The sequence below is a fragment of the Oryza glaberrima genome, chromosome 3 (genome assembly GCF_000147395.1).
Source record: "Oryza glaberrima chromosome 3, OglaRS2, whole genome shotgun sequence".
Classification (NCBI taxonomy): Eukaryota; Viridiplantae; Streptophyta; class Magnoliopsida; order Poales; family Poaceae; genus Oryza; species Oryza glaberrima.
The window spans coordinates 25,031,372-25,055,372 of record NC_068328.1 but is presented as its reverse complement, the minus strand read 5'-3'; the positions used below and the strand labels follow the sequence as shown (position 1 = coordinate 25,055,372).

The window sequence follows — 24,001 nt, the reverse complement described above, 5'->3', positions numbered from 1 at the left end:
ATTAGGGTGAAAATGGAGTTGATTTGGACGGATAATGATCCTACTATATCCTAACCCATATTTTTAAGCGGATTCGAAGTGGGTGTAGATAGTGTACAAATGTGGATGCGGAGTGGATTGTTTCGAATGTCAAAAATGGCACGAAGTCGGTGCGGAAAACAGATTAATTTTGTCAAATATTATGTGTGTATGCAATCGATACAACATGAAGTTAGCAATTCAAGGAATAACAATACAACAATCAATGAACGACCCATGCAATAATTATATACTTAAGTGCTAAAAAACATGAAAACATGATGTCTGTAATATAAAAATACAGCTACGCAAGTGTAATATGAGACGGTAAAAGCCTGAAACTAAGAAATCTAGATTAATTGATGAATTAGGTCACTAGATGGGCCACCTTATGTTATATGTAACAAATAGAATGTTTATATGTATTGATAATTTTGGATTATCCGATAAACTGCTTATCGGATAATCTGATAGAAATATTGAATAATCTGCATCCGTCGGATTTTAGAGATACCATATTCACATCTGAATTCGTATCATTACTATCTATATCCACAAGATTTTTAAAAACTCATCCTATATTATCGTTTTGGACGAATTTGGAACGGATTGTTATCCGATCCATTTTCACCTGTCAACCACTGTTGTTATGGGCCTAGAGAGGCCCACCTACTTCCGCACTAGTCCGTTCTGGACCAAATTAGGGAGGGCGTTTAGAGCCCAAATCGTCACGGCCTGCTCATTGTCGGCCGAATCCCGTTTTCTCATTCCAGCCTTCCAGGCAAGCAACACCATTTCCTGCAAAGTCAAGTTTAGAAACGCCAGATGGGTACCATAACCAAAGTCAAAATTAAAATTTCAAACTTAAATTTCAAGTTGATTTTAAGATATTTCCAACATAGGTTTTTTTAATATTAACTTTTAAGTCGTTAAAAATACATATATAAAAATTTTACTTATAAATTACTCCCTCCGTTTCAAAATGTTTGACGCCGTTGACTTTTTAGCACGTGTTTGACCATTCGTTTTATTCAAAAAATTTAAGTAATTATTTATTCTTTTCATATCATTTGATTCATTGTTAAATATACTTTCATGTACTCATATAGTTTTACATATTTCACAAAATTTTTTGAATAAAACAAACGGTCAAACATGTGCTAAAAAGTCAACGGTGTCAAACATTTTGAAACGGAGGGAGTAATTTTTATTCTGACTTATTAGAGAATATAGACTATTGATGAGGCTGCAAGGAACTTGCTGATTCAACTCGTCAATCTCAAGATATGCCGGCCCAGTCTTCCGGAGGTGCTCATAGGGGTAGGGTGTGCGTGTATACGTTTATAGGGGTGAGTGTGCGCACGTTCTCAAAAAAAAAAAAACTCGTCACCTAAACTAGAAAAAGAACTCGTTACTTTAATGAGCTGATTGCCCTAACCAGTATACAGCCATGGAAAAATGGCAACTACCCGTTTAGCTAAGATTTTGTACGGTGTAAAAGAAAATTTAAATCAAGCATGATGAAACATTTGAGCAAAGCCATTTCTTTTCTGAAAAGACATATTTGTGCTTTTTGCAGCACGAAGGGGGAAAACATTGTCTCTTGTACAGTATCAATTACTATAGTTTCGCAGGAAATGCTGGAACAAAGTCGTCAAGGGGCAGTGAGCCAGGTTTAGATATATCTCTCCAAGAAGAGAAAAATGGGAGTACAAAATTTTGAGCTGTTGGAGCGTTTAACAAGAGAACAACTCATTCTGTACATAACCTCACATGTGAGCTGACCATTTGACCAAACCCCTGAAAGAGCCAAAACAAACCAAGATTAACAATGCTCAATGTTTCTGATTAGGTTGACAAAAAGGGACTTCCAGGCATGCTTAATCGAGAGGGTAGGAAGGGGGGGGATAACTTCTAGGCTCATGAAGGCAGTAATTGGGAGCTTAAATACAGGCTATAAACATGTATACAGCTATGCTCTAAGAGAATCCATGGGTGAAAAGGTTTGTTAAAGATCAGGGCCTCAGAAGCCACTAGGAGAGGTTAGTACAAATACAGCTGAAGAGCCGACGAGGTGCCAATGTGAAGATTATTCTTGCTCCACCTCGTCACCGGTTATCCCCTCATCTTCATCGTTATCGTCAGTGTCATCATCTTCATCATACTCATCGTCATCACTGCTGTCTGTGGAACCAAAAATTGCATCCTTTGCTGCTGCAGAATCACCAAAGCTGCACTGTCCTGGTTGTGCATGGCTTGAGGAAGGATGCACTGAATTGGGTATGCTGCCTGGTGGTAGCGAGGAGAGCGGTTGTGGGGCTAATGGTTTCAGATAATTTGGGACGCCTTCTCCAGGCCTAATGTGGATAGCACCTTTTGACTGTGCCGCTTTTATGATTGAAGCGGCATCAGATGGAGATGCAATGCGTGCACCTGCTGCGATGGCTGCTGCCCTAATAGAAGAACCCTCAGGAGTTGACCGAGGATCAGCATTGGTAGATTGAGATTGACAAAGACCGAATGACACATTGCCATTGCTAATCATGCTGCCAGAGTTCGTAGAATTAATCGCATCTGCATCGACAATAAGATGTAAATGAGTTTCAGTCAGAAGAATTGTCAATAAGTATTCATATTTAAACAGTCAAATTACTAGCATGCACCAATGAAACAAACATATATATATGTCATGGCACAAACTTAACAGCGAGGATGATTTGCAATAATTGGCAAAATCTGTATGCACAACTGGCACTAGATGTTAGGGACATCAACATATTTGAGTAGCGAAGTATAATAGTGTCAAAAGAAACCTGCAGATATCTTCGAGCTGTCCATTGAAGGCAAGCACAGTCCAACCGGGACTGTCACAAGCTGTGGCGAGGATGTAGAACTTGCCATGTTCACGTTGTTTCCCTTGTTGCCATTACCTTGGGACAATTCATGACTCTGCAGAATTCATCAAGATCAGTGTCTTGAAGACTGATAAATAAGCTATACTTGGAGCTAAAATAAGCAGATTGGCAAGGTCTATAAGCTGGGTCTTGGATAAATGAATCAAAAATAACTGGCCGCCATATTAGATCTTGTATTGCCTGAAGGCAACTCACTTGGTTTTTCTAAGAGGACTGGAAATACAAAAGTGTAATGTAATAGTAAGCAACACATAAAGACTGTAAAAATGTTTTCTGATCAAACCACACAAAGTAAAATTACAGCTAATGTAATAGTTATGTTCCGGACAATGATATCACAGGCGAAATTGAATGAAAAAAAATCTTCAATAATAAACCAGTTGATTTTCCTTAAATGAAAGGGAGATGTTTCAATAGCATAAGGCCTTCCAGAACTATTGACTGGGATCTAAATTTTCACCTCCAAGTAGGTTACAGCTGTTGGGCTACAAACACAAATTTGGTTGGTAAGTTACAGCTAGGGGAGAATGCCCCCGATTAACCAAAAAGATCACTTAAGAAGATAAATGATCCCGAGTTCTCATAAACTACCGAACATTGGGGGTATTTGTAAACACACAGAATTGATACCAAACAAACATACCATACCCAAAATATCAGCAATAGAAGTTCGTATAAATTACCAAAAAGCGACAGCTCCCATTTCAAATGAATTGACCATGACAATGTCATTTTCATAGTGTATTAAGCTTGCTATACAGAACAGGTGAAAGTTTCAAGATTATCTGCAAGGTATTAATGAGTAACGGGGTAAATCTGAGAAAGTGAGCATGTCACAAAACAAATTGGAAAAACTGAGTTACAAATCAACACTTGTTTATTAAATGCATACTAAAATGTGACCTAAAACCTTGGTTCTCTCACATAGTTAATCCTATTAATGATCCCCACCAATATTTTTATCTGGACCATCAGATATTTTTTTAACATTATTAATTAAGTACACAAAAGTGAGAATATTAAGCACAACACGATGATTAAATAACCCTTCTTTACAATATCATTTATAGCTAAATTCAAAAATGATCAGATCTCTACGATCACTCAAGTAAAAAGCTAATATTCTCCCTAAAAGCAGTCATGCTTCAGGTAAAGCTTCACTAATCCTTTTCCATAATGGTATACCCAATCAATCAGCAAGCTCAAATGAATGAACAAAGAAAAGCTTTATATAGTGTTCATTTTGATGTCATGATGCGACAGAAAAAGGAAAAATAGGAACAATAGGAGATGCAGGGCAAGAAGCAAAGGGAATAATATGTCTCATTGTGCTCAACTGTAAACAGAATTATCATTCATTGGTTATATGTGACCATAATATTGCCTGCATGAACCCCACTGTTCGTTGATAAAAAATTTAGATGACAGACCACAATCTAAAATGGAAATACAAAACAGAAAAGATGTTCAAGCCCTACCAATAGTGTCTCTTGTAACCATAATATATGCGCATGATGAGTAACATAAACCTATTAAATGTGTTTCTTGATACCTCATTAAATATGATTTATCCTATCAGAAGTTTAAAAAAAAATGATTTTTTAATGTAGCATCTTTACACAATGTGGAGGTTTGTGTAAAAGTTTCAAAATTCTTGCATTTCTACTTTTTTGTAAGATACAATTTATTTGTTATATGCTATATAAAATATATTTTTGCATTGTTGTTTTTAATGTAAATCATCTTTTATATGCTACACAAAATAATTTTTTGCTATTATCTTTTGTGTAAGCAATTTCTCTCTCATATATCACACAAAAAATATTTTAAAAATAAAAATACCCAAAAAAAACTTGAAACTTATATACAAATTTCAATGTTGTGTAAGGAGTCTAGATAAAAATTCCCATATTTCATTGAAACTTGTAATGAGATAAATCAATTGTTAATCTTGTATGTCTCAAAGGGTATTTCGGGAAGAAAAAAAAAGCTCAGCCCAATGACATATTGTAGAACAATTGATAAAATCGTCATTATACTATAGAAAGGGGCAATGTAAATGGCAATTTATTGAGAACTATGACAAACTCAGTGGCATAGAGTATATTCTCTCTAAATTTATTCATCCTAAGAGGCCCTACCAATAGTGCAAGTCATCAATGGGAGTGCATATCAAACAAGAAAATGGTAGTTTAGGAAGATATGATTATATTTGTACCGGAAATGTAAATGTTGAATATCACTTATGAAATAACAAGAAACTCTCCATAAAAATCATCGACAAAAGAATGGACGAAGTATATATTTAGGTTACAATCCTTGGTTATCCTAAGCATGATACTAAAAGCAAATGCATAGAATATGAAACTTCTGGCAGTCACTATAGAAAATTACCTCTTTTATTTGTGAAGCAAACCCTGAAGATTTAATTTCTCCTTCTGGCACAACATTTCCCAAAGAAGGTGCTGATCCACTGTAGTTGGACAAGTCGGAATTTTTTTGAGCAGCTACAGAACAGGATGTGGTATTTCCATCACTTGGGTGGTTTGCACTAGACGTCTGACCGTGTGGCGCACTCGAAGAAACAGGAACTGCAGCAACTATTTGAGAAGGCCCTTGTGGACCACTTGATGTACCAGGAGCAACAAACAAAAAATTGACAGGCTGTTGTAGATACATAAGTTGATTTGATGAATTCTCTGTTGTTTTGTTGTTTGAATTCCTTTTTCTCTTCTTTCTCTGATTAAAACTAATCTCCGGGACATTTCTGAAGCCTTCAGCTGGTAGTTGGGCTGCAATTGGCATCACTGCCAATGGTGCATTTGGTGCTACCTGTCCGATACCTCTTTTTGCCATATTGACCTTGTTTGCAGCCTCTTGAAGAGCCTGCATTGCTACAATATAAACCTCTACTGATGATGCTCCTTCTTCAGCATATCTAAGTGCTTCGCGACATAAACTGTTGTAGCGCCATGTCTGAGATTGCTCACCATCTTCGGCACCACTTTTTTGCTCCTCCTTGGGCTCATTGACTTTGCTAACTTCATCAACTTTCTTGTCTGGACTTCTTTCCATGGCATATTTAGTCCACCTTTTTACAATGTACTGGGAAGGAAGTGAAGATACACCTTGTGTGCCAAAGACAGTAAGTATGTGCCTACAGACAATACCTAAATGTTCAAACATCTGACAGCTACATGTTGCAGAACTTCCAAAAGAATTGAATTCAACCATATGAGGCTTCTCACTTCCTGCAGATTTGGTCACTTTATATATGCGAGATTTGCCATCCTCCTTCATTACTTCCAGAGAGGAAACAGAGGCATCAACAAGTTCCTGTTGGAATTTCAAAAACATTGACCTCGTGTATAAGTCTGCGCCTTGTTTCTCAATAGGAGATGATGTCTTGATTTCTGGAAGTGAGTACTTTGTCTCAAATTCTTCCTTCACCTCCTTCTCATAACAACAGTCCAGAGCCTTTTCATACTGCTGGATGAATGACTGTGGATCAGTTTTTGCACTGATATAACCATCGAAAAATGAACTCCTGCTTGCACACTCCTCCTTTGATGACTCGTCACCAAAAAATGTATCCCTCAAGTACACGGGGACCCAATGTTGACGGCAATTATACACTGAATAGAGCCACTCGCTATTTCCTGGGCCAACCTTAGAAATTAATGCCTTAAAGTTTACTTCAAACTCATCAATTGTCTCAGGCATGTTGATACAATTGACAAGCTCCTCATGTAAGGACGGAAATTCATCAGATAAGTGTGATAACTTATCGTGTGTTTCATTCAAGATGTGCCACCTGCAGAAACGGTGCCTAGTTCGGGGAAGGACCTTAAGGGCAGCCAATTGTATGGCACTATCATGCTCCGTGGTAAGAGAATCAGGATGGTGACCAGACATTGCCAAGAGAAGTGTCTCAAATAACCAAACAAAGGAAGCCTCCGAGTTATCCCCAATGATCGCACAACCAAATAGGACGGGCTGGCAGTGGTGATTAACTCCGGTGAATGCAACAAGTGGGAGCTGATACTTGTTCCTTTTGCAGTAGTCATCCAAGAATACGGCATCCCCAAAGTGTTTGTACGCCATCCTTGCTCTTGCATCAGCCCAAAAGATATTACCTACTGGATGCCCATCAATAAATTGCATGGCATAAAAGAAAGCTGGGTCTTCAGCTTGCATGCGCTTGACATAATCCAGAATTACTCGTGCATGATCTCCAATACCATCCCTAGTATAATGGGGAACCACTTGAAGAACGCTTGTCTGCGGCACGGGCGGTGAAATGGGTGGTGGCGGAGGCTCAATAGCGAGAAGCATACCACCATTTCGAGGAATCCCAAATTGACGCTGTTTCCCGCACTCTGAGAGTGGCTTGTGAGGGCGCAGGCAGTGTGCCTGGTTGGGAGGGACCAGAGGATGGTTATGCGCGGTCTCAAGCTTGGTGACCGCCCACCGGCCATTGTCCTGCTTCTTCACCCGGATCATTGCCTTGCACCCAACCCTCGTGACAGCCCGAGTCCGGCGGCCCCTCCCGCTGTCCTCGCCGCTGCCGGCGGCGACTGGGGAGACCTCGTTCTTCCCGCGGTAGGTGCGGAAGCCCTCCTTGGCGCAGACGAACTGGCGCGACATGATGGAGCCGTCCCTCCGCGAGCGGTGCATGACGCTGATCCTGGTGCTGAAGCCGACGCGGTGGGCGTAGACATTGTAGAAGGTCCACGCGTCCTCCTCGTCGTCGAACTCCATCCCCTCGAACGGGTCGACGCCGTCGTAGACGCCGGCCCGCGCCGCGTACGCCGCCGCCGCCGCCGCCGAGCCGTTCCCGGCGGCGTCCGCCTCCATCTCCGCGGCGTAGTCCACGCTGTCGTTGTCGCCATCTCCCATTTCGCTCTCGGGCGTCCCCTGCTCGCTCCCCACCACCCCTCCTCCTCCTCCTCCTCCCCCTCCTCCTCCTCTCTCCATACCACCCGTCCCCCCAACCCAAACGCGCGCCAACCCCCCCTCCGAGATCAACCCCTCATCAATCCATCCAGAGAAGAGAGCCTCCTCCACGACCGCCCCATCGCCGCCCCCCCCCCCCCCCCCCCCCCGCCCCCCGATTACACAGGGAAGCAACGAGAGGCGATCGACGCCGGGAGATATTTCACCCGACAGCTGCGTCGTCGTCGGCGGCGTCCGCGGCGGCGGCGGCGGTCCGACGAGGGGGTGGGGCAGGGTGGGGGGAGGGGGGTGGGGGAAGAAGGGGAGGAGGGGAGGGGCGTGACCGGGTGGGGCGGCTCGGGGTTTGACCGGGCGCACCGGATCAGGGAGCGGGTCCGGCTAGCTAGGGTTTGTTTGCACTGCACCCTGGCCCTGGCTGGGGTGTGTCTCTCGTGTGTGTGTGTGTGTGTTGGGGGGGGGGGGGGGGGGTATAGCTTTGTTTTGTTCCGTGGCCCACCGCGATTCCCTGTACTTTGACGTGCAACAGAATGGAAAGAATGGAATGGGAATAGATCATCGGATGGTCAAAAAGCCCCAAAATAGTGAAGCCCTTTGCTTTCCTCTCTTTTTTTTTGTGGGGTTTTTTTTTTTGTTTCATGCCTTTTTTTGGTGAGGCATACAGTTTGCTTTGCCGTACAATGTTGTTTCGGAAAAAAAACAAAATGTGCCCTTTTTTTTTCCAAAAGCTTGCTAAAATATGTGTGTGAGAAAATGCTAAAATGTGTATTACTACTTGATGGACTTTTAAAGCAAATATTGTCTGGTATATCTCGTCGATTGAAACTATGGGTAATAGCTCTAACACTGACCAAAAATTATTCCTTAATCTGTGGTTTGGGTAAATATTCAAAAAATAAATAAATAAATAAATAAATAAATAAATAAGCTAAATTATTCCTTAATCTGTGGTTTGGGTAAATATTCAAAAAATAAATAAATAAATAAGCTATAATACTACTGTTACTGAACATACAAGAGGGGCATATGTCCTGCAGTTTTACTTGTTTATAATTATGTGGTACTATAAAACAGCGAGAACATACTTTGCATTGCTTATTTATATGTACTCCACTGAAAACTTGCCATTTATTTTTCGTACAGGTTCATCTATAGGCGAGCAATTCAAATCAATTCTAGCGGTCCCATCTTTTCACTTATGTTTATACTTATCAGTTAAATTGATTTTGGTTTTTTTTCATCGTAGTTTATTTTGCGGCCTTTGTTTTTAGATCTTAAGAACATGTATATAAAAGATTTTATTCATAAATAATTTTTTGTTTGCAAATATTTATTTGGCTTATTGCCAAATGATGGGGAGGAATATGTAAGTTTACCTATTACTCCTCTATAAATGTAAGTATCATGCATTCACGCTGTGAGTTCCATATTCGGAACATGGAACTTATTTTGGGTGAAAAATATCTTCTATTCTCCAGACCGAGATTATAAAGCTAGCAAATACCACCAGTGCATTTTCACATTAAAAACACATTAACAAATCCGTACAGGGGTTAATTTATTTGAACATTGCATTTCATTATACTTTCTTTTTCTTTTGAAAGTAGAAGAACAGCTCATATATTCATTCGTGGCAAAATTGGTTATATAGCATCGAAAGTTCACGTTTTTAATTTTATAGCACCGAAAGTTACCGGTTCACTTTAATAGCACCCAAAGTTCACCCATGTTTCCATTTTTAACACTTCCGTCAATTCTCGATCGTTTTCCGTCCGTCTTGATTGTTATTGATCCAGCCACACACATGATATGACGTTTCTACCCCTCACAAGTACAAGTATAATACATGTCAATGAGGGGTAGAAATGTCATATCGTGTGTGCGGCTAGATCAATAACGATCAAGACGGACGGAAAAATTGACGGAAGTGCTAAAAATGGGAACAGGGTGAACTTTCGGTGCTATTAAAGTGAATCGGTAACTTTCGGTGCTATAAAACCAAAAACGTAAACTTTCGATGCTATACTCATAGCGATTTATTTTTGTAAGGTCGAGTATACCATGAAAATGGCACGGACTAGTAAATTCTCTACGAAATGTGCAACGTGGTACGGTACTAAATGGGCCTATTTCATTTGTACCCGGGCTGACTCACCCTAGGCCCGTTCTTCCCGTTGCGTTCTCTTCTTTTGAGGCCACAGACACTTGCCTCGAATCATGGCCGGCTGCACAGCCTGGTAGACGATCCTGGCCGTTGGATCTCCTTGGGAAGATCACCGGTTCCCCGTTGCCAGCACGAGCCATGCTTTTTCCCCTTGTAGCTTCGGAGGTAGGACAAAAAATTGTTTTTGGTAGCGGCAACGTTTTTCAAAGCAGCTTGCGAAGTTGCAGTTTGAAAAAGGAAAACCGTCCAGATTAAAAGTTTTCAATTTTTTCCCCGAGTACTTAACCACTCGCTATACTAGCTTATTTTGGAATTTTTATGAAGTTCCTCCAAAATCGAACCACCCCCTCCAGACCCCACATTTCTTAAACTGACCAAATTTTGATATTACACACATAACCTCAAATATTTATAATAGAAATTTCATAAAACCACACGATTGACTAAATGCTCATTAATTTATTATATTTATGAAGTATATGACTAAATCTTGAATTTTACAAAGTCGATATATAAAAGTTTTAGACATCCTAGTGGAGCATTTTTTTTTCATTTTGCTATAGTAGCTTGTCAAATTAGTTAACGGTGTAATTCTATGAAACTATATGATGATAATACCTAGATTATGTGTCAGGTGCTAAATATGGACCACTAATTTTATGAAAATTACTTTTTGAAAAAAAAACATGTAGCAGCTTGATGGTGTCTGTGCATAAAAAAGAAAAGAGTGATGTGTGAAGGTAGCACGTGATTTGGTACTGCCAAATAATACGAGTAGAATGCAACTAGCATCAAGTAGCACCGATGCCTTTTTCCAACATGACAATTGAGAATAAGTTAGTACTCCAGAATATGAGTATTGGCCCTTCTTGTTTGCTCGAGAAGAAGTTGTACGTATGGTGAATACAAATGAGAGTTTGATCAACTGGGTACCTTATGTACCCGATACCCCTCGTTGACGCCAAACTACTGATAGACTTAAATCATCCTGGAAAATAAACCCGACTTCTTTTCTTTTTCTTAAGATAATATATATATTTCATTAAATATGAAATTACACCTAGTCCCTACATCAAGATGCACACAACCTTAAAAAAAAAAAGACAACATGAACAAAACATGCTTCCCCGCATAAAAAAAAATGCTGCCTCTTAGCAACTCACTCTCGTAACGTCTTGATCAGTAAACAAGTCCATACTACTCCAAAACAATGCCTTAAAAAATCCATTTTCAATGAATATAAATGGTATATTTATATCATGTAAGGTTAAAAATAATTTACAATGAAATATGTTCGGTGTGGGTGTCCAACATAGCAAGAAATATCATAACCCATGTGCTCTCATCCCTCTGTTTTGTTCTCTATCTCCTTTGCTCTCTCTTCTTTCTCTATCCATGTGGAAGATGGTGAAACTAGGGAGACGAGTAGGTTCAATTATTGCGAGCTCGCTTTGTTGTGTCGCCTCCCTAAGAGGTGATATTGTGGGAAGCCAATATCTAACCACCCGAGCGGAGGAAGAATGCAAACCCAATCATTGGAGTAGAGGAAAAAGGTGTACCCGACTATCGGAGTAGATAATATAAGGCAAACGCGGTAGGTTTGTTGCAATCCATTGTTTTATCTTGTAGTGTTCTACTCAGATACTGCATATGATGTGCATTCTGCGTTGTGTCCATCATCATCTCATTGTTTTGTTGATGTTGCAATTAATATTTTTTTTGTTGCACACATTATTTCCATTGTGATGCAATCGGTTTTGTTCAATGTTGTACATACTGGGTTCTTGGTGTTATAATCAACATTGGTCAGTGTCTATGTGCTTGAAACATATTTTACGAAGCACTGAAATACTTTTCACTAAATGATAAAACACTACAAGACGTACGTTTCACTAGAGATCAGACATCTGATGCAGTCACGTCTAATTTTGATTTATAGACTGTGTATATTGTTTGAAAAGAACATATTTATTGGAATTGAATCGTCGACGTATAATTTTCATCATTTTCTTTCTTAACCCAACATGGAACAACTAATTAAAAGTTAATTCCCACTATTTTACAACAATTCGGACCGTCTTGGCCCTACCATTCTAGTAAGAAATCTGACAATAACAACAAACAAAAAGTAAAACCTTTGAACTATAATTATTACTACTGTTCTAAGAGAATTAATTTTTACAAAATGTATGTATACCACAATATATACTACATAAAAACACATTTAAACATTCCCCGGAGACATATCAGTAATCACCTCTCACCCAAAACTAATCACAATTTCCAACTCACCCATCTGAATCTTCCAAAATCCAAATGGCCACCTCAGTTTGAAGTGCGACATTAATGCGACCAACCGACGGCAACCGCGGCAGTTTCAAACCCGTCCTTCCCGCCACCGAACCGAATGGCGCCACTGCTTCCCTTCCTCCCCCTCCGTCTCCTGTCCAGGCTCCCCGCCTTCCCCACCACCGCCGCCGGCGACGTCTTCTCGGCGACCTCCTTGCGACCCACCCCGCCGGCCTTCTCGAGGAGACGAACCACCTTGGACTTGCCGGCGGCGGCCGCGACCTCCGCGGCGGATCTCCCCTTGACCGTCGTGGTCTTGGCGTTCGCGCCGCTCTTCAGGAGGAGGTCCACCACGTCGGCGCGTCCCGCCTCGGCGGCGCAGTGCAGCGCCGTGTAGCCCTCGGCGTCGGTAGCGTCCATGTCGGCGCCGCGGTCGACGAGGTCGCGCACGGTGTCGGCGCGGCCCTTGAACGCGGCGCGCATGAGCGGCGTCCACCCGTGCGCGTCTCGCCCCTCCACGGACGCGCCGCCGTCGGCCGCGCGGCGGACGGCCCGCGCCTCGCCCTTGCGAGCGGCGGCGAGGATCGCCTCGCCGAGGCCGAGGAAGTCCATGATCCGCCCGCCGTGGCACTCCTCGGCGGCGATCTCGAAGGCCGTCTTCCCCGCCGCGTCGCGCACCGCCGCCGTGCCGGCAGCACCGTTCGCGAGAATGAGGCGCGCGATCACCTCGTCCCCGCGCCTCGCCGCGGCGTGGAGCGCGGTGCCGCCGTCCGCTCCGCACCTCGCGTCGGCTCTCGCGCCCGCGGCGAGGAGCGCCTTCACGGCGTCCCTCCTCCCAGCCTCCGCCGCTAGCCGCAGAGGAGTCTTGCCGTCCCTCCCCGCGGCGTCAATGGACGTGAAGGAGCAAGAGAAGGAAGCGGAGGACGCCGACGAGGGAGAAGCTGAAGCGGGCTTTCCAAGAAGCAGCTTCAGGACATCATTGTGGCCGGCGGCCGCAGCCACGTGGAGCGCGTCGGAGCCCGCCGGTGTCGCGCCGTTTGCTAGGAGGAGCTCGGCGATGAGGCACTCGCCGGAGGCCGCGGCTGTCTCGAGCGGGGTCCGCCCACGGCTCGGCTTGTCGGCGTCGGCGCCGTACTCAAGGAGCACCTGCACGATGTCAGCGCGGCCGAGGCCGACGGCGAGGTCGAGCAGCGTGCGCCCGGACTCGTCGACGGCGTCCGCGGCGCGCCACTCCGGCTCGCTGCGGTCGAGCACCTCCCTGAGCGCCTCGACCGCGCCGGCCTCGACCAGACGCGCCGCCACCGCGGCGCCCACGAAGCACGCCCTGATGCCGCTGTCCACGAACACCTGCTTCCTCCTCGCGGAGAACCACTCCGGGTTCACCGAGTCCAGCGCCGTGACGGGCTCCCGCACCGCGGCGCCGGGCGCCACCACGCTGTGCAGGAGGAACGCGTCCTCCCCGCGGCCGGCTCCCCCACCACCACCGGGCCCCTCCGGCGCCGCGGACGCCAGGTACACCACCTCCACGGTCACCGCGGCGAGCGGCGCCAGGATCCCTGTGTGCGGCCGCACGGCGAAGCGGCTCCTCACCGCCGGCTGCAGCCGGAACGCCACCGGCATGGTGTGCATCGCGTTCCTCAGCGTCAGCTCCCCCCTCGCCGGCCTCCCGGGCTCCACGCGCACCACCACCTCGTTCGTCGGCTCCGGTATCACCAGCCTATCCATCTCCCTCCTCCACTTCCCGATCACCGAATCCTCAAACCTCAATCTCCACTCAGACCACACCTCCTAGTTCTTGGCCGAGCTAGAGGTGGAAGAAGAATCCATCAAGAGGAGTGTGAGTACAAGAGGTGGCTTAAGTACAGCAGCAATGGCTGAATTGGCCGGCGCGGCGTGGCGGGATGCCACATGGTGGGTGTCAAGAACAATGAGGACTTGTTCTATGTGTTGGCAGACTAAGATTGTATAATTGACATTAATGTGGACGTGGATGGAGCTTAGCGGCGGTAACTTCCCGGTGACCTTAGCCCGTCGCCGTCGCTCTCGTCATTGTATACATTGTAGGCGATAAACTAATGATATGACCAAAGCAGAGATGATTGGGTGTCACAATTATATATCAACTTCTTCGTTAGGTCTTTGTGTGTATTACTACTTGGTAGTTGGTAGTAGTAATTTTGACAGCATTAATAGTTAAGCATCGGTGAGTTGAGCAATGGCATATTTTGGATTGGTCAGAATGTTCCTTTTTGCGCCCGCCATTCGACTACTTACAGGTTACACCATGCTTGAAGAGACTTGACTAACAACTGCCAACTTGCTATGCTTTCCTGTCTTCTTTTATACTGGAGATGCAGATGCAGCTCATGCCCAGGCTGCTTGCCTGCTTGTCCCTGAATTCCTTTTTTTACTGACACCTTCCTGAAACCAAGTTGAGTTTCATGCACACTACAGAAAATTTTAGCCATTAAAGAAAACCAAACATTAAATATTCAAATGGAACTTGCTGCTGCCTGCCGGTAAGTTCATGTGTAAATGCGTCTAGTCTAGGCCAACATTGATGTTTATTCATTTTGATGGTCACCGACAAACTGAAGTGGCACTCGGAATTTCAGACAGCCTTTAAATTACGCTGTGACAAGAGGCAATGCCAATTAGTCTTCTTAGAGATCCCCACAAGAGTAAAATTCTTGCTATTAACTCTAGCGCATTTTGATGGACTATTCTGGTTCTTGTTTGTTACTAAGAAAATGACATCAAAGTGACATCAGAGTGACAAAATGTTTCTTGCTTTTCATGAAACCTTCCGTATAAGACACCACAATGGTCTGATAGGAACATTTCCTTGTCACATTAACCACCCTCCAACAATATGGACAGGTGAATCGCGACCTCTAACATCTTGAACATCTGCATATCACATAGACAGATCATGTAATGGTACTTACTGAAAACGCTAAACGCGTTGCTTGTGTCACCAGCGTTTGATATTCAGAGTTGGGGAAATATTTGATGGTGCTAATGCTCTTTGTTTGCATCTTCCTTCGCTGTTGCGTTTACAAGGTGAAGTTATTGGCTTGTTCCGATTTTTATATAAAAAAGGTTTTTGTTGGCTTGTTCACTACTTGTAGTTTATCCATTAGTGTTATGTTCAAGTACAATCCTAGTTCTGGGACAGGTAAGTACAATTTATCATGTCATTGTTGCATGCATTACATATTCTCCTGTGATTCCAGTTACTACATTGCTTGGATTGCTCTTACTAAAGAAATGGTTCTTTGTTCTTTCTGCTGAAATCTAGCTAGAGTCTTAAGAGGCCAGAGTTACTACTACCGCTGAGTGGTGACTTCGTCCACACATTCCTTCCGGTAGTACGCCAACTTTCGTTCATATAAGTTTTTGAACCCTTAATCGGCTGCAACTTATTTATTTATTTTTCGAACACGCAAAAACTTTGTGCATCAATATGTTAATCGGCTGCAAATGACTGGGTAATTTTAATAGAGCAGCGCTGGCTTGGTCTACGGCATGCCTTGATGAAGCATTATCAAGTCGCTGCCATGGTTAAGATTTAAGGATATTGTTGTACTTCCAGTTTTGTCTTTTAATTTACTTCTGCAATGCATCATGCAATCTCTTGCCGTGTTTCTTTCTGGTGCACACAATCTCAATTCTAATCTGACCTTAAGAGTGATCACTAAAGAATTCCCAAGTTTAACTAACCATGAATGACAAGAGCAAACTTACTAAGTCTAGGTCTATAACAACTAGAGCATGACATCAAGAACAAGAAAGACTTGAATTAAAGAATTGACCCCCAGCACAACTCAGAAACAGTCATCTGCTGGCTATCAGGCTATGGAGCCTAAACTATGCTTGATTTCCCCACGCTGCATGCCATCCCACATTCACACTGACGTTGAGATCAAACTGCCCACATATTCAGACATATGGACTCTACCAGAGGCTTATTTTTTCTGCATATCTTTCCCTGTCAGCGGTGCTATCAAGTATTGTGATTGGATCACTGGAGCGTACTGAACTGGATGGGCGTTCCGTATATCTGTACTTGCGGAGTACTGGCATGCACAAGACTTTCAGGCAGCTGCTAACTGTTACTAAATGCTTGGTCGATTGCAGCTTAGTGCTGGCCGTACCATGCTTAGCATTACAGCTAAGTATAGTTAACTGCACAGCACATGTATATATACGTCGCTGTTTCTGGATCTCTCCTAATCATTGTGTGGTCATAGTCAGTTTAAGCCGCATCATAGCTGTGCTCATCTTGCTAAAGAAACATCGATCTGCGTAGTGTGTACAGGTACAGCTATCTTCACTCCATTTATGAACTAGCTCAGGCAATGTTTTCTGAACTTACCACCTGGCGAAAAACTGATTACTCTCCTTCTGGACAGCAGATAGGTTGTAAATCAGGGGTGGCGAAACAACTACTTCTATCAGTTATGTTTTCGAAACCTTGAAGCCATCAATCATCTGCTATTCGAATGCCTAGTCTCGAAGCAAGTTTGGTTTGGCGTGCTCCATTGGCTATGACAAGGGCACATCATCCCAAGGTAGAGCACTAGCAGGGATCTGTTGGATTGGTGGACACAAGGAACGAGCGATCCAGAAGCAACAAAACACAAGGGGCTCAAATCAGTCTTCCTGCTAGTTGCTTGGGAAATCTGGAGAGAAAGAAATGCGAGATCTTCAGAGGCAAGGATGCGACAACCCATCAAATAATCAACCAAATTCAGGACGAGTTGGGCTGTTGGAGTTTGGCCGGCTCAAAGCACGTTACGAGATTGTTGCCATGAGGTGCAAGGTGGTCTGACATGCAAGCATGTTTGCAGTCAGCAATGTACAGTTTTTCATTTTTTTTTCTTCAGCTTTTGCGGTGCTCTTAATCTCCTTCTATTAATATAACGCCAATCAACCTGTTTGGCCGTTCGAAAAAAAATTGATTAAGGGCCTGTTTAGATCAATTTGTTGTGGCAAATTTTTTTGGTAAAAGTTTTAGTGGCAAAAGATTTGGCATTGAAGTTTTGCTAATTGGTGTTTAGATGGATGGTAAAGTTTTACTATTTTACTAGTAAAGATGGAGAGAGCATGGCTCCCAACGTTTTTTTGGTAAAATTTACTACTCTAAACTCTCAAATGACAAATGCTAAATTGCCAACTTTTGCTGCTAGTGTTTAGATCCATTTTTATAAAACAAAATACTCCAAAACAGTAAAACTTTTGCTATTTTGGAGTAACTAAATATTGCCTAATCTAGTCTCTACTCACATAACTGAATGGAGGAACATCTGAATTTGTCCTTTAGTTATCTAAGCGAAGAGGGCATGTTTGCTTCACAATCTACCAAGTAAGTACCAACCAAAACCAACCCAGATACATGACCATTAGGAGAGGAGACAGTCATGCCATGTTCAAGCAAAGCTATTCGAGTACTCAGTGTTGCTGCGCGTTAGCTTAGTGCAAATCAATGATGTGAGCAGTGATTGGCGAGGATCTCAGATGAAAAGGGATGATGATGACGTTTGCTGCCTATAATGCACGGACGCGTTACATTTGGAATGAAACAGAAACAGAGTCTGTGCGACCGAGATCTTGCTGACCTGGTTGCACACACCCTGCAGCTGTTCTGCACACCTCGTGTGCAGCGAAGAGCGAACGCTCCAAATGTCACATCTGATTCGAGCACAATCGCGCCTCGCCCTCCCGTAACGGCCGCGATGATGGCGCCGCCCGCCGCCGCCGCCGCCGCCGCCGGCAGGAACGGACGAATTGACGGAGGACGAGATAGCTGCGGAACTTGGCGGGCCAAAATATCTGAGCTGCCGGACCGGGGCTGTGAGGTACGTGCGGCCCATATTATATGGGCTAGAACTGGACCGAGACAAACTTCCGGCCCATTTCAGATGGGTCGGAACAGGGATTTGTTGGCTCCCTCATCCTCTTGCCATTGTCGAACGATTTTGCTGTATATTTATCGACAAATTTTTCCCTAAAAATTTGACAGATGTAATTACAGTACAATCGTAGTGTAATTACACTGTAACTTGCATGTAATTACACTGTAACTATAGTGTAACTTGTATGTAACTTTCAAAAATCTCTCCGTAACATGTTATTTCGGTAAAATGGAGGTCGTGGGAACAAATTCTTTCATATATGTGTGTGCTATGATTTGTTTTCTTCCTCACCAAAACAAATCTTATAATAGATCTAACGATTCAAAATTATATGAAACTTACATGTAAGTTACACTGTAGTTACATGCAAGTTACAGTGTAAGTTACAGTGTAATTACACTACGATTATATTATAATTACATCTGTCAACTTGAACCCTTCCCGTCGTCTTGTCAATGGAGCTGCCGCTAGAGCTGATGGAGGTGGCTGGCGCCGGTGGAGGCTGCCATAGGGCGCAGCTGCCCATACATCATCATGTCCGTCGTCGTTGCACCTGCGCTAGCTGTATCTCATATATTCGGATTGCAGCTGCACGCTACCGTCTTCATGGTCACCGTCGATTTCGCAGTTATTGTTGTGCAACGGAATTGGATTCCATACAGTAGTAGTGCGCGCTTTTTTTTTTTACAGTAAAGAGAGATCTATCTATGTAATAAATTATTAAAACAGCTTTAAAAGGAGGCACCACGTTCGCTGTGGGGGCTAGAAATTCCCATATTAATTGGAGAAAAAGAAAAAAAAGAAAAGGAGAGTCTAAGTAGAAGTACAATCTAAAAATAGCTAAAATTCAGAATTAAAATTAAGCAATATGGAAAGAGGAATCCATATAGGAAGCCAATACGACATTAATCTAAATTCAAAATAAAAATAAAATAAAATCCAAAATTAGAATAGGAAAGGAGAGTCCAAAAGCAATATGGAAAGAGGAGTCCATATAGGAACCCAATAAATCCAAAAGTAAAAAAAGGAAAGGAGAGTCCAAGTAGACATACAATTTAAAAATAGCTGAAATTCGGAATTAAAAATAAGCAATATTGAAAGAAGTTTCCATATAAGAACCCAATACGAGATTAATCAAAATTCAAAATAAAAATAAAATAAAATCCAAAATTAGAAAAGAAAATGAGAGTCCAAGTAGGAATACAATTTAAAAATAGCTGAAATTAAGAATTAAAAATAAGGAATATTAAAAAAAGAGTCCATATAAGAACCCAATATAATATTAATTAAAATTCAGAATAAAAATAAATAAATCCAAAATTAGAAAAATAAAGTAAAAGAAGAGTTCAAGTAGGAATACAATTTAAAATTAGTTGAAATTAGGAATTAAAAATAAGCAATACTAAAATAAGAATCCATATAATAACCCAATACGAGATTAATTAAAATTTAGAATTAAAAAAATAAAATAATATCCAATTAGAAAAATTAAAAGAGAGTTCAAGTAGGAATACAATTTTGAAACAACTGAAATTGAAAATTAAAAAAAAATAAATAAAAGAACACAATACTGTATTAACTATTTTTTAAAAAATCTGAAATTAGAAAAAGAAAAATAAGATTTCAGTTAGAAATACAATTTATAAATAACTAAAATTTGTGATAAAAATAAATATTATTGAAAGAAAAGACCATCTAAAACAAATGACGAGATAAATTAAATAACATGCCTATAAAGGAGTAGAGTGATGGTGGTTGATACGACATATAAAAATTGTTAATGAAACACCAAATAGAATCCTAATAACGATTAAAAGGAAAGACGTCAGGCAGGCTGTGAAGCAAACGAGTAAGGCGGTTGCTGGGACTTCTATTTGATTTTTAAAATCTCGATGACAATAAAAAGGATAAGCAGTGGGCAGGGTGTATAAGAGTATAGTTGCAGAGCCACCGACGGTTGACGGGACTTCTAGAATACAAAAAATGAATTCCAACGATAGTTATGTTCGATTTTTAGAATCACAATGACAATAGAGAGTAAGCGGCGGACGGGCTGTAGAGGGGCATAGTGGCATCGTTTGATAGGACTTCTAAAAATTATAAAAAATGAAATTACAAGTCCAATATTTAAAGTTTCGGAACTTCTAAAAAGTAAAAAAAAACCAATAATAATCATGTTCAATTTTAAAATTTCATTCACAGTAAAGAAGGGAGGCAGCGGGCGAGCTGTAGAGGAGTACAATGGCAAAGCCGCTGACGGTTTGGCGGGACTTTTAGAAAGTAAAAATGAACCCAAACGATAATTATGTTCGATTTTTAAAATCTCAATGACAATAAAGAGAAGAGACAGTGGACAGGCCGTAGAGGAGTATAATGGCAATGTTTAACGGGACATCTAGAAATTATAAAAATGAAACCCAACGTGACAATAAGCTCTAAAACTATAAAATCCAATTTTTAAAGGTTCGAAGAAGAATGAATAGGAATAGTGGTAGATCAAGCAAGCAAGCAAATAAAGAAGGAGATGACATAAGGGGTAGCAGCTGGTGTGACTTCTAAAAAACTATATAATTAGAAACACGGGGATGATAAGGTTTAGTCTTTCAAAGTCTTAAAACAATGAGATAGCTATTTAATAAATTTTAAGTAAAATCATACAAAAAATATATGATTTTGTTTGGGTACTAACCGTGCAATTATGCGGGCCACCCAGCTAGTTTTATTAATGACAAAATATAAGATTACATTCCTGGTTTAACAGCTCTAGAATTCCATACAGTAGTAGTGCGCGCTTTGTTCAACAGCGATCCAACTTTAGAAACTATCATAAGTTTAGTCATCAATCAAATCCTGAATTGATCCTCTCAGATAGACCATGACAAAGGAGGAATGAGATTGAATTTGGGTATGAGCTTAAGGGCATGTACAATGGTTGTCAATAGTGGTCGAATACTTACTGATATAGAAGAAAGAGAAAGAGGAGAGACAAAACAGTTATGTATAACAACAGTTTAACAATGATTTTTTATCACTATAATATGAAAATATGGTTGCATGAGGACAAAAAAAATGGAAAGAATATTAACAAAAGGAATATTTTTTGAGTTAATGATTAGAGCCTTTGTCGTCTCAACTATAGTAAAGACACGTCTATAAATAATCTTATATTATTTAAGAGACCATACTCGTCTCTACCCTTGAACATGTTCTAATAGAAGTTGAGAAAACGCATGGAAAAAATACAGTACTGTCTAACTCTGAGCTCAGAGCCTCAGACAAGTTTTGGTCCAAGCTAGTGATCGACTCAGACAGATTTTATTTTTTTTCAAGGGGAAAGGGCAGGAGCTCTGCTAATTTCAATTAAAAGGGGAGAAATAAAGTTTACATCATACAGTTTCCACACTCAGACGGATCATAACCCACAGAAACCGGAAAAGCATAAGAATCTGAAGCACCGTGGTGACGCCAGGATAATACACATCAATTTCATCATAATTAGCGTTCTTATTACAAGGCACCGTGCAGCCATTATTATCAGTACATCACAAAGGCAAACCATGCCTTTTTTTTCTTGCAATCAAGCACAGATACATGCATGAGACAGATCACTGCATCACGTATTGCACAGATACTAATTAATCCTGCTACGAACTCCTCCAATCATCTGCAGCATCACCTGCAAAACAAAAAACATATTATCACAAGAGAGATTAATTAGCATCATGTCAGTCACACGCCAACATTTTCAGATCCTAACCAGAAAATCAACAAAGCAAAGCAACAAAACAGAAAAAAGAAAGATATCTTCAATTTCTTGCACAACAACTACCTGCATGCACGCACGCACGGCGCCGGTGTGGGGGCGCGGCGGCTCAGTCGCTGTCGCTGCTGCTGCTGCTGTGGCCGTCGTGGTGGTGGTCCTCCTCGCCGTGCTTCTTCTCCTTCTTCTTCTTCTTGTCCTTCTTCTCCTTGTGCTCGCCGCCGTCGCCGTGGTCGCCGGTGATCTTGTCCTTGATCTTCTCCACCACGCCTTCCTTGTGCTCCCCGTCCTTCTTGTGGTGATCCCCTTCCTTCTTGTGGTGCTCCCCCTCCTTCTTGTGCTCGTCTTCCTTCTTGTGCTCGCCTCCGCCCATGTGGAGCTTCTCCTCGATCTTGTGGATGATGCCGGCCATGGTTGGCGCCTCTCTCTCTCTCTCTCTCTTCGGTCTCAAGAGGAATTTGATGGATTGGAATGGATTGCTAATGATCTAGCTGTGGTGATGTTCGCTTGGCTCGTCGTGGTTGGTATTTATAGAGTGCCGGGGCGGTGTGGAGGTGTCTTGAGAAACGGAAGGCCCATCGGATAAGGAGGAAAAGATTAGGCTAAAAAAGGAGACGGGTTGAGCAGGGTGATGCATGGCTTCGTGCACCCCGTGTAACGCACCAACCGTTTTGCCACAGAGAGAAAAAATGTGTGCATTAGAGCAGGTACAATAGCATACTATTAGCCAGCTATAAACATATTTTAGTGAGATAAAAGATGAGAGAGAAGAGCAGCGGACTACAGATCTGTAGCCAGCTGCAGCATGAACTCCAAGACGTAATATATGTATGACATGTGGGACCATATATTAATAGTATAGTAAGTAACTATTGTGTGAATTGGCTATTAGATTAGCTATAGATGAATTAGAGTTAATAGTGAGCTATACTATTAAACTTGCTCTTAAACGAGATCAAATACTACATGGTGTTTTCTGGTCGCCACTTGTACAGCGTCGGCAGGGGAGGATCGAGGCGGACGCGTTGATTTCGACGGCGTTGTCGGCAGCACGGCGACAGCGCGGCCGGCCCGCGTGGGTCGGGGGGAGGGCGCTGCGTCCGTCGTAGCGGGTGAGTTGGTCGATGCCGGCCACGTGTTGCGGGCTCACGTTTGCACAAAATCTGCTGCTTCTGGTCGGTGCCACCGTCCGTCCGTCCGTCCTACTAGTACACTTGTATAACCATCATCTCACTCTCTGACGGTCTGACCCTCGCGGCCTCGTCATCCAAATTGCAATTCATCAACCAATGTCCAATGATCCAGTTCCAGTCTCCTTCTCTCTCCCTGCGTTGAACAAATTGCCAATTGGATCTCGCCTTCCGAGCGGTTGAGGACAAGCCATCGTGGAGGCAAGTGCGCCTTGGGCGATCTGCAGCCTGAGCCTGCAGGTTGGACTTTCACGGTTAGCTCCAATGGAAGCTTTCTCAAATGTAAGACCTTGTTTAGTTCTCAATTTTATTTTTTCAAAAACACCACATCGAATCTTTAAATACATGCATAGAGCATTAAATATAGATAAAATAAAAAACTAATTACACAATTTACATGAAAATCGCAAGACAAATCTTTTGAGTCTAATTAGTCTATGATTAGTCATAAGTGCTACAGTAACCTATATATGATAATGACAGATTAATTAGGCTTAATAAATTTATCTCGGGTTTCCAGACGAGTTATAAAATTAGTTTTTTCATTCATGTTCGAAAACCCCTTTCGACATCCGGTCAAATGTGACACCAAAAATTTTCTTTTCGCGAACTAAGGCTCAGTTCGTTTATCTAGGTTCCCAACCTCTCCTTCTCGATTTCTGCGCGCACGCTTTTCAAACTGCTATTTCGGTGCGTTTTTTGCAAAAAGTTTCTATACGAAAGTTGTTTTAAAAAAATTCATATTGTTCCATTTTTGAAAAAAAATTTTAAGCTAATACTTAATTAATCACGTG

General features: G+C 42.2%; 3 protein-coding genes across 3 annotated transcripts; all 3 read right to left on the bottom strand.

The window, feature by feature from the left end:
- Positions 1-1,668: 1,668 nt before the first annotated feature.
- On the bottom strand, positions 1,669-8,032 carry LOC127766967 (protein FAR1-RELATED SEQUENCE 5-like). Its single transcript, XM_052292157.1, has 3 exons — positions 5,328-8,032; positions 2,832-2,967; positions 1,669-2,592 (listed from the first exon to the last, which is right to left on the bottom strand). The coding sequence occupies exons 1-3, from the start codon at positions 7,908-7,910 to the stop codon at positions 2,108-2,110; spliced, it is 3,204 nt and encodes a 1,067-aa protein (XP_052148117.1). The 5' UTR covers positions 7,911-8,032; the 3' UTR covers positions 1,669-2,107.
- Positions 8,033-12,174: 4,142 nt separating this feature from the next.
- Positions 12,175-14,266, bottom strand: LOC127768252 (protein VAPYRIN-like). The gene has a single exon (XM_052293792.1). It carries the CDS (start codon positions 14,062-14,064, stop codon positions 12,394-12,396), a length of 1,671 nt encoding a protein of 556 aa, XP_052149752.1. The 5' UTR covers positions 14,065-14,266; the 3' UTR covers positions 12,175-12,393.
- A 7,451-nt stretch (positions 14,267-21,717) lies between these two features.
- Positions 21,718-22,535, bottom strand: LOC127769066 (dehydrin HIRD11). The gene is made up of 2 exons (XM_052294770.1): positions 22,087-22,535; positions 21,718-21,933 (listed from the first exon to the last, which is right to left on the bottom strand). The coding sequence occupies exon 1, from the start codon at positions 22,427-22,429 to the stop codon at positions 22,130-22,132; it is 300 nt and encodes a 99-aa protein (XP_052150730.1). The 5' UTR covers positions 22,430-22,535; the 3' UTR covers positions 21,718-21,933; positions 22,087-22,129.
- Positions 22,536-24,001: the final 1,466 nt, after the last annotated feature.

Excerpts from the sequence above, each read along its gene's own strand:
- LOC127769066 (XM_052294770.1), bottom strand. The coding sequence starts at position 22,429 with ATGGCCGGCATCATCCACAAGATCGAGGAGAAGCTCCACATGGGCGGA.
- LOC127768252 (XM_052293792.1), bottom strand. The coding sequence starts at position 14,064 with ATGGATAGGCTGGTGATACCGGAGCCGACGAACGAGGTGGTGGTGCGC.
- LOC127766967 (XM_052292157.1), bottom strand. The coding sequence starts at position 7,910 with ATGGAGAGAGGAGGAGGAGGGGGAGGAGGAGGAGGAGGAGGGGTGGTG. Across the intron at positions 2,968-5,327 it reads TTGCTTCACAAATAAAAGAG|AGTCATGAATTGTCCCAAGG; the intron begins GTAATTTTCTAT and ends TGAATTCTGCAG. Across the intron at positions 2,593-2,831 it reads CAGCTCGAAGATATCTGCAG|ATGCGATTAATTCTACGAAC; the intron begins GTTTCTTTTGAC and ends TTGTCGATGCAG.